The sequence below is a fragment of the Pteronotus mesoamericanus genome, unplaced genomic scaffold (assembly GCF_021234165.1).
Source record: "Pteronotus mesoamericanus isolate MK-2021 breed Mesoamerican mustached bat unplaced genomic scaffold, CSHL_Meso_final contig_116, whole genome shotgun sequence".
NCBI classification, from domain to species: domain Eukaryota; kingdom Metazoa; phylum Chordata; class Mammalia; order Chiroptera; family Mormoopidae; genus Pteronotus; species Pteronotus mesoamericanus.
In genome coordinates this window covers 8422684-8432893 of record NW_026555027.1, presented here as the reverse complement: position 1 = coordinate 8432893, position 10210 = coordinate 8422684, and the positions used below count along the sequence as shown (strand labels likewise).

General features: G+C 53.4%; 1 protein-coding gene across 1 annotated transcript in view; it reads right to left on the bottom strand.

Annotated features, from left to right (window-relative positions):
• Positions 1–5432: 5432 nt before the first annotated feature.
• Positions 5433–10210, bottom strand: part of UBASH3A (ubiquitin associated and SH3 domain containing A) — a 35838-nt gene continuing 31060 nt past the window's right edge. The window contains exons 13-14 of the mRNA XM_054576234.1: positions 7860–7969; positions 5433–5570 (exon numbers count right to left, since the gene is read on the bottom strand). Coding sequence (XP_054432209.1) covers positions 5433–5570; positions 7860–7969 — 248 coding nt within the window. The remainder of the gene's footprint in view (positions 5571–7859; positions 7970–10210) is intronic.

Here is a 10210-nt window from a genome sequence, read left to right as displayed (position 1 = left end):
ATTCCAGAACAGCTAGCAGTTAGGGACCTACCCATGGAAGTCACTGCAGAAAAGCTAGGAATGTACGTATATTTTACCCACCCAAACACTAAGTCTATCCTTAATTCAGCTTACTCAGTGCTTCCTTAAAGGTACTCTAAGCCTGCCCCTGCTTGTTCCCGGCCACCAACCACGAGGGGACATGGGTCTGAATGTGTCAGAAAAAAAGAGACAGAGGACTTAGGTGATTACGGTGATCACTTCTGCAAAATACACACAACCCCATAACTGTTTGACCACATCGTCCAGGTCTGGGAGGGCCCTAGGCTGGTGAGCATCCAGCACGCCCCGGTCCACTTCATGCTCTGTACTGTCCCCAGCATCACTGGTTTGGAAGAGACTGAGCTGTTACCTGGTAGAATATCTCCTGGAAGTATCTGGGTTCCCTTAACTTCTTCTATCCCCTGTTTCTTACATTCTAGAAGCTAGAGCCAAAGGCTTGTTAGATTAACTGTTTGTGGTTAGCCAAATTCACCGCTCCAGTTCATTCAGATCAGAAGAACTAGGGTATCAGGATGACTCACCAGAGGTACTATTTATCGTCCCCAAATGTCAACAGTGCTGAGACTGAGAGATCCTGGACTACACGGACAGAGCAGTTTTGTGGGTGAATCACGGTCTGTTACTATGTGCCAGTCCCTGCCCAGGTCCTGAGCTTGCACCGAACCTGATGCACTCACAATCACAAGGTGCCGAAAGAAACAATGCCCACACAAACAAGTGAGAGCGAACAGAGGGCAAGGCAGGACGTGACTAATGACACCAGGGTCCTGCAGACAAACCCGCCCTGAGGTCCAGAGGGAGCCAGCTCCGCAGGCTGGATGGACAGGGGAGCTCTGTGGAGGGGGCAGGCTGGACTGCATCTAAGAGGGGCTCATCGCTTTGCCAGCTTACCTTTAATTTTTTAAACTTTGTTTATGGTGTTTTTTACAAAGCAGACTTAAAGATGTTTTAGTCGAATGTATCTGTTTCTCCCTTGACATTCTGGATGCCTGTGGCATGCTTACAAAGAACCTCCCTCTTTCCAATAATTTTTTTGAGATTCTTATATGATGACTACCAGTAGTTTCACAATTTCTTTTTTTTTTTTTTTTACATTTAAATCTTTGATTCTGTGTGTATGTGCAATGAGTGAGGAATGAATGATTCCAACTTTCTTTTCCCCAGATGATGGCCTTATTGTTCCAACACCATTGACTTAATCTTCTAACTCCCCTAGCTTGCCCATCACCCGCATGTGACCACCCACAAGTTTCGGGGCCGGCTGCTGGTGTTTCTACTTCTACCCTTGAACTTTCTATCTACAACCCAGGGCTAATGCCACGCTTGTAGTTATTTGAGCTCTAAAATATGTTATCATCCCATTACTGTTTTTGGATTACGTTAGTTCTTCCTGGATGTTTGTTTCTGCATGTGAACTTTAGAACTGGCTTTGTGGATTCATTTAGGGACGTGTCATCTTTACGATGCTGCATCTTTCTACGTGATGACAGCGCATGCCATTCCAACCCTTCGGTCCCTGTGCCCCTCAGCGGGGTGTGGAAGTCCTCTTGAGCTCCTGTGAGTGCGCTCCTAGGCACGTTTTGTTTGTTGTCACAGCCGTGCAATCGGGACACCTTCTGTCATCACATCTCCTAATGACATTGGTATAAATGAAAGCGATTGAGGTCTGAACTTGAACTTGAGCGGAGCCATTGGCTGAATTCTCTTCTCACAGTGTTAGGATTTCGGGCGGCTTTCTTGGCTTCCAGGTTTGTGGGACCGGCATCTGTAGACCTTGACAACAGGCCTTCGATGTGTGGGCTGGAGGGATGGGGGCTCTGTATGTGGGTGGGGAGGGGGGCCTCTGTTCTCTCCCTTTACCCTCCACGGCCCCGCAGGCTCATGTGGGGGCCTGGAAAAGTGCGAGGGAGCAGCGCGGGCTGTTTGTAGGACTTTGTGAGCCCTGAGACCAGTGACGAAGGGGCTCGGAGTGGAGGAGACCCCGCAGCCCCACTTGGCATCGGGAGCACTGGGCAGTGACCCCAGCCGGGTGCCCGCCTTCCTCCTGGCGCAGGTGGGCAAAGCCACTGGAGGTCTCTTAAGGAAGAGGCTGAGGAGGTCAGTGGGCGCTGGGGGAGGCTCAGAGGCTGCGTGTGTCCCATGGACTCCTTCCTGAGCCCCCATGAGCTCCCTGGGGTCTCCTGGAAACATGTCGGGTGGGCGCGAGGAGCTCGAGGCGGTCAGCCGCTGACGTCAGTGGACCTCGTTCCTCCCAGGCCTGGGAGCGGGAGCACATTTGGGCCCCCCGTGCTCTTGCCTTTACTCCTCACAAAACCTGCTCCCAGGAATCAGAGTTTTATGTTTAACGTGTGGAAGTAAGTACAAAAAGGGTCAAGGGAGGCAGTGTGTGGGTCTGGGGCATTTTGCACAGATTCACATGAGGGGGCCGCTTATCAGGTGCCCGTGCTGAGCGGCACCACTGGGCCAATGGTCAGCCCTCCACAGGGACATGTTTTCGGTGTTTATATTGATGTTTTTCATCTGTTAGTGTCCTAGGGCTGCCGTGACAAAGAACCACAGACCAGGCAGCTTAAGTAACAGGCATTTATATTCTTTCCGTTCTGGAGGCGGGGAGCCCAAGGTCAAGGTGTAGCGGGGCCGGTGTCTCCTGAGGCCTCTCTCGTGCGCGTGAAGAGGCCTCAGAAGGAACCTTGTGTCTTCGCGCAGGCTTCCCTCTCTGTGTATCTGTGTCCTCATCTCCTCTTCTCAGAAGGACACCAGCCAGATAGGATCGGGACCCACCCTACTGACCTCATTTTACTTTAATTACCCCTTCAAAGCCAAATTCTGAGATGCTGGAGGTTAGGACTTCAACACACACACACACACACACACACACACACACAGTTCAGTCCATAAAATTCACCAACATGAATCATACCTAAAACATTTCAAATTTTGTTCTAAAATAAGAGTTACTTCAGGAGAAAGTTATGAGGACTCTTCTCAGATAAACACAGGTGAGTGTTGGCCAGGGAACAGCCTGATCTTATGCCCTTCTCCACGAGAGAGGTAGGCTCCTCCGTTCCCTGGCGGCCCAGCCTGAGGCCAGCCCCCTCCCATTCTCTCCACCTTCATCTTCTAAAAGAACCAAGTACGGCGGCGCGAAGGTCCCCAGTCATAGTGCCACAAGGTATGTGACCAACACTGACCTCCCCAGTGATGGGGCGAGGCAAGCAAATCCTAGAGAGTTCCTTTCCAGATCTGTGTTCTCAAGCCCCGCGGTGAGAGAATCAAGATTAGATAACAGGACGTTCATTTCCACAGGCCGTCAGCAGGGGTCAGACTAAGCTCACAAACACGGGACCAGCGCGCACAGGAAAGGAGAAAAGGGAGAGTGGGTCAGAAACCTTTCTTTAATTTTTGGTTTCTTGTTAGTTCACAGAATTGAACTCTTAGTCAAATAGCGACCAGTGTTCATAGACGCTCCGGTCTCTGCCTTCCCCAGTGCTGCTCCCAGGACCCCGCCCTTACAGCGGGGCTCATGCTGGAAGCTAGGAATGGCCAAACAAGGTGTTTCTGTCACTGCGGCAAAATGGGTTGGGGCGGGGGTGGTGTCTGGTCAGAACTGGAATTACAGAATATAAACAAAATGGTGTTTCCTGTACACTTGACCTCGAGATCGAGATGCAAGCGCATCGCGGTGTCCCTCGCAAGGGTCACTGTCTGCCCTCTTGTTACCCAGGGGCATGAGACTCAGAAGCTTCATCCCCGAGAGGGGGAATCCGGACATCTGTGGACCACTCCACATGCCATGAACTTGACTTGCAAAGTTTTTATTCACCATTATGTTAGTAAGGTCAGTGTGGCACGGGCCTACCCCAGAGTGCCAGCAGAGGGACGGGGGGCGGGGCGGGGGCAGCCCGTCCTGTGGTGACTATGTCCTATCTCTGCGCCCTTGGGTGAGCTTTTCATTTTCTTCAGCAGGGATGGGCTGAGAGGACCCCACTGGGAGACCCCCATCAACCACCTGGACCAACTTCGCAAAGTCAGGAGCACCGTTTTACTCGCACCACCTGGGCAGATCCCTTTCTGGTTTGTCTTGCCTGTTAGTCATGGAAGGAGCCATTCTACCCATTTTCGAAGCCCACCTCCCCCCTCCACTTGATCAAAAGAGATAGAGGAGAAGTGAAAAAAGACCTTTCCCGAGAGCGGTGTTTCAAATCCTTACACCTGTAAAAGGCATTTATATAATCTGAAGAGAAACCAGAGTATCAAATCCTTACGCCTGTAATAACAGCCCTGATGTGTTGGAGTGCGGTGTGTGCTCAAGGGTGGCCCCCAAATTGTCCATGTCCTCATCCCCACAGCTGTGCACGTGTTCCTTACGAGGCCAAGGAGCCTTCGCCATGGGATGAAGTCAAGGATCTTGAAATGGGGAGATTATGCTGGATTATCTGGTGAGAGAGTCAAGGAGAGGAGGCCATGGGCGGTTTGGAGGGGGGTCCCTAGTGACAGGCTGTCCGTTTCCAGATGTCATCAGACCTTATAAAAGGGAGACAGGAGGGTCAGAAGCAGGAGGTGACGTGATGGTGGCGCAGAGGGACGAGACAGAGATGTGAAGAGGTGACACTGCTGTCCTTCCCGCTGGAGGGGGGTGTTACGGGGCAAGGACGGGGGCACCTCTAAAAGCTGCAGAAGGCAATGAAATGGCTCCTCCCCCAGGGCCTCCAGAAGGCATGCAGCCTGCTGACCTGGCTTAGGACTTGTGGCCTCCAGAACCGCAGCAGAATGGGGGGGGTGTGTGTGTGTGAGTTAAACTGCGTGTTGTCCTTACCACTCTGTTGTGGTGATTTGTTACAGCAGCAACAGGAAACTAATACCTGGAGTGGGGTTACGTGGGGGGGGGGGGGGGGGTGGACACCAAGCAGCAGTTTCCTCCTGGTTTTGATCTGGTAGACGGTCTCGCATTTCATTTTAGTGAATGTTCTACCTCTTTCTGTTCGTGTGGATATAGCCAAAGCGTGATCACAATAGGAAGGGAAGAATGGCAGGGAAATTCCCGAATAAGAATATATAAAATAAAGTGATCAAATGGATATATCCTTTTGGGGTGTGTGGGGTGGGTCTTTAATTCTTGGAAATTAGAGTCCCAGTTCTCTTTTCCCTCCAAGCCACATGGCAGACACGTGTTACAAGGGGCGTCTGCCACTGGGCCTGCAGGGTCACAGATCTGCAGGTGGCAGCAACACCCACGAGGGCCACGGCAGGCTTCCTGGAAACTAAAAGTGCTTTTCGTGCTTCTACAAGTCACATCAGACGAGGTTAAGGGCCTTCGGATCGCAGCGTCGCACGGCCTCTGCCCGCGTTTCGCCTCTTCGTGTGAACCTGTGCCAACCTGACGCTGGCCCTCAGTTGCCCAGGATCCAGTTCTTCCAGTTAAACCCGGAGTTGGAGCCATGGGTCAGCGTCTTCACGGGAGGGGCCACCAACTCCCACTTTCCTTCCTCTTTATTTTCTTCGCAGAAGCACATTCCCAAAGAAGGGATCTAGAACAGAGTTAAATCTCTTGCTTATTAGTATTTTTATACCAGGTCAATCGATTTTGGGCGTGTTCCAAAGCCAGCTGGCGGGCACACCCGGGGGGCGGCATGATGGGCTTCGACAGGCACTGCTTACTTGGCCCCGAACGCCGCGGTCCCTGTGGGGAGCCGCCCCGGGACGTGCGGAATGCCTGCGCACGGTATCGGCTGGGGGTGCTCTCCATCGGGGAGGCCAGGGGAGCTGCTAACGTCCCACAACACACGGGACAGCCCCAAACACAGCGTTATCCCGCTCGCGTGTCTACAGTCTGAGGCTGAGAACCCTGTGTATTATTTGAAGAGTGGCCGATGGTCTCAAATTCAGCATCACACAAAAGTATAGGTGTTGAGTTTTCAGATATTTGTTTTTAAGGCCTTTTTTTCCTGCTTTTTTACATGTTTTGCTTTCCTTTTCCTCCTCTCTCTTTTCAATGTCTAGAAATCCCTTGGTTTGACAAAATTTGCAAAAATTTCACCATGCGGAATTGACTCAGGCATGACATCCTCCTTGTGCTTAGAGACAGGGGAGGGGAGTGTGTGTGTGGGGAAGATGTGGTGCGGGGGGCGGGGCCCGAATGGTCTGTTTCCAGGCGCCCCGTCTGGAAGGCCCAAGTTTAGGCAGAGCCCCTTGATGAATTCTTGACAGGCAAGAGCAAGTGCAGCCTATTTGGGGGGTAGGGTGGGTGGACACCAACTCAGCAGCATAAGAAAGTTGAAGCAGTTTGGAAATTCAAAGCTGGCTTCCTAAGAGGGGAAGCCAAGGCTCAGGGGTGTGGCTGGGAATTTGGTCACAAACATGAATGGGTTTTCGGAACAGCGACCGCATGCCACTCTCAGCCAGCACACTGGGCCCATGCAGCGCTGCTGTCTGCGTGGAGACGGGGGCCGCGGGGAGGGGTGGGGCCACGCAGGCGGGCAGCGTCAGAGCATGCGGGGGTGGGGGGGGGGTGGGGGGCGGGGGGCGGTGATGTTCGTGGGAGCAACAGCAACCCTCAGGGAGCAGGTGGTACTGCGGCCGACCAGAACCTGAGAAAATTTATAGGGAAGCCTCCCAGGGTGGCCTGAGGGGTCTCGAGCCACCTTTGGGACAGTGGTCAGCTGGTGGCCCTGGAACCCGGAGGGCTAGGGCATGTCTGGCTCAGGTCCGGAAGAAACTGGGACAGGAGAGGGCGTGTGCGGCATCTGGGGGCGGAGCAACCACGTGCAGGGCCTCCCTGATTCTCTCCAGAGGAGGAAGGAACGTGCTCCTTCAGGCAGGGCGGGGCGGGGCTCGGAAAGCCAAAGGATCTGCACAGATACAGAGCTGGCAGCGTTGGCTGGGCTCTACTGCAGCCCCCGACCCCTCCGGGGTTGGGCGGTGCTTTGCTGCCCGTGCCTATGGCAAACAAGCTGCGGCTGTTGGTGGCCCCATGACAATCTTGTGTGATGGGACAGTGTTGAGGGCATATCTCCTATCCCAGGTGTTGTCTGCACCACTGCACTCCCAGGCTCAAGGCCATTGGTCAGTTAATTGGTCGATTTGACAAAAAGACAAGGGCCGAGGTCACATCCAACCCTGAGCAGATTTTCTGGGCAGGGGCAGGAGGCGGGTCTCAGTTTCTGAGCCTGCTGCCCCGATTCATCTCACTAACTAGGTAAAAGCAACCTTTGCTTTGCTGGCAGCATCCCAGACGGTGGCCCACGCACCCCTTATCCTTCTCTATGTGCCAGTCACCTGCTTGTTTTTCCTGCAAGTGTTTACACAGACGGGCCCAGCACTGAGCACGCTGGCAACTACAACAAGCTCTTGTGTGTTGCGTGGCTGGATGGCTCCCCAGGAAAGGGGGTGGGGGTTCCTCTCTCTCCCCCAGGTCCCCAGAGCAAGCCAGCTCAACCCAGCCATTGTCCTCTCTCTTTTTACCCAAATTGTTTACTCCTTACTGGACAGTCTGCTCAACTATTGGAGTTGTAAGGAATTATCATGTGAACTGACCTTTTAAAAAGTCCCGTGTCTTGTTTTTTATGTTATCAGGGCCGCAAGTGGCCTAAGTTGCCAGAGTGATGGTCCAAATGACGAACTCTCCCATCAGCCCCCTGCCCAAGCCTGCCCTTTGCACAAGAGCTGGTGGTCACATTCGTAGAGGATGGGGGGGAGGGGGGGTCCCCACAGCCCTGGGCTGTCGGAATAATTGTTTTCCTTCTCAGAAGGGAGTGTGACGACCTGCGTCCTTGGGGGTGCCTGACTCTGGGTCCCAGGTGGAAGGAGCGGGCACATACCTTTCTCACGAGCTGGGCAAAGTCCGCGCAGTCCCGGGGCGGCAGCCCAAGGAGCGGGCGCGTGCAGGCGTCCAGCGCCGAGCCATGGCCCACTATCAGGACAACACCTGCTGTGGAATAAGGAACAGCTCAAGGTCCAAGCGGACACAGAGAGCATCTTTTATTAGGTTGGGGGTCCCCAAGGTTCTTGGGGTGAAATGACCTCCGGGTGCCCCAAAACCCTGGGGGAGGCCCTGGGGTAGACCAGGTGTGCTTGGTAATTGCTCAGTAGTACAGCCCCACCTCGCATTGTATTCGGCTGGTTCTTCAGAGCACGTCATGTCCTCAGGCAGGGTCTGGGCTGGCCACTCAGGGATGGGACCCTGCCTTGATCTGAGCCGCGGTGTGTGATCTGAGCTGCCGCCTCTCACAGGACGACCTGGTGGATTCCCTCCAGGCCTGATCTGATTAGCGTGAGGATTATCAGCGGATTGAGCACAATGAGCTTGCTGATGACTCATGTTGGATAAGGACATCCAGAGTCCACAGGCTGAGTGAGTCTCCCTCAGGTGACAGGACGTGGGAGCCAGAGCCAGGAGAAAGCAGAGCTGGGGAGTTTCAAGGCAGGTGGGAATGGGCTTGGAATCAGGGAGGTGTCTTGCCCAGACTCACTGGCTCCATCTAGAGGAGGAAATCAGACCAAGGGCTTCCTTCGCAGGCCAGGCTGACACAGAGAAGTTTGTTCTTGTCACCTACTAACATGACTGTAAATTCTCCAATGTGACATTTAGGTTGAAGCTCCTGTGATATTTCCTATTAATTTCATACTTGTATCCATGGCCCCCAAATTCACAGTTGGTTGTTAGGATGCTGTTTTGAGAGGTGGGGACCCAGGGTTGACCCCTGGTCTGTGCTTTCCAGCAGAGTGATGCGGGCACCCGAGTCTCTCAGCCCCTCTGAGCTTCAAAGTCCCACAGTATAAACAGAGGTTGTATTTTGGACCCCACAGGAAGGCAAGGAGTTAACAGGTAATATCTGTGAAGGACCCACCTGTGCCAGGGGATTGCTAGGTATTAGCTTTTACCCTCTGGCCCAGCTGGACTTTTTGCTGCTCCATCTGCTGCTCCCCACCCCTCTCACCCTCAGGCCTTGCTCATGTGCTCCTCCTCCTCCAGGGGCACATGGGGCCCCAATCCTCCTGCTCCTGCTACTCAGGGCCGCATCCTCAGTGCCTCGGCCGCTTGCCACAAGCTTGGACGGATGAGCTGTGCTCCCGGCGGTGAGTGCCACACACACGGTGTTTAGGAGACACCGGGGCTGACCGAGAGATGGTTCTGCATCTGCATTCCTGAAGAGCTGCAGGGAGTCCTGGGAGGGAGGACCGTCCCTGGACACAGACACTCAGCTGGTGGTGGAGGCTTGAAGTGGGACAGCCAGAAAGGGGCGGGTGGGGTGGGATCCCAAAAAGTGCAGGGGAGGGCTCACATGTCACTTTCCCTCCTCTGAGGTCCTGTGGCAATGACTGTGAGTAACAACAGGTGCTTGATAGTTAACCCAATGTCACGAAAGCATGGCTTCCCCAAGTATGTTCCCCAGGTTCATGTCAGTCAAAACCAGCAATGTAAGCATCCGCAGGGCCAAGTGTGTTTGGGGAGCTGGATTCAGCAAGCCCTGGGATCTCGTCCTGCAGGGTGTTTCGGCGCACGTACCCCAGGTGCCCTGGGGACTCTGCAGGAGGGGGCCAGGTGCTCGGCTCCTCCCTGTTTTCCTTGTCAGCAAAGTTCTTCATCCCCAGAGCATGTTCAGAGGAGGGACAGGGCGGGAAAGAACACAGGTGGGGAAGTGGGCTCGGTGGTCTCGTACAGACTCTGTCTGAGACTCTTCTTCTTCTTCGTGTTATTAATATTCATAATAGTCCAGATGCTTGTGCCCCTTTCCCCAGCCACCTCCCAATTCCTTGGGGGTAGAGTGTGTCTTCTTCACTTAGACTCTTCATGATGTTTTGTTTGATGTCTACCACATGGCTGGTATTCAATACACACTTGCTGACTTAATTTTTTATAAAACCGACTTCCAACATTTTACTGTGGACATTTCCAGCATCCACCAAAGAAGGGTCTGATGAAACCGCACATACCCATCATGGAGCTCTAACAGTCGTCCGTATTTAGTGCATTTTGTATCATCTGTTCTCTACCCTCCCCCCCAATATTACTTTAGAGCCCATCACAAACATCAGGCCAGCCCACAGAGCGGAGCTCAGTTTGTGCCTCCAGAGGAGGACTTTGCATTTGTACACAACCGCTCTGCTCTTATCACACCTAACAAAACCGACAACATTTCTTTAAGATTTCCATGTTCCTATTCCCCTA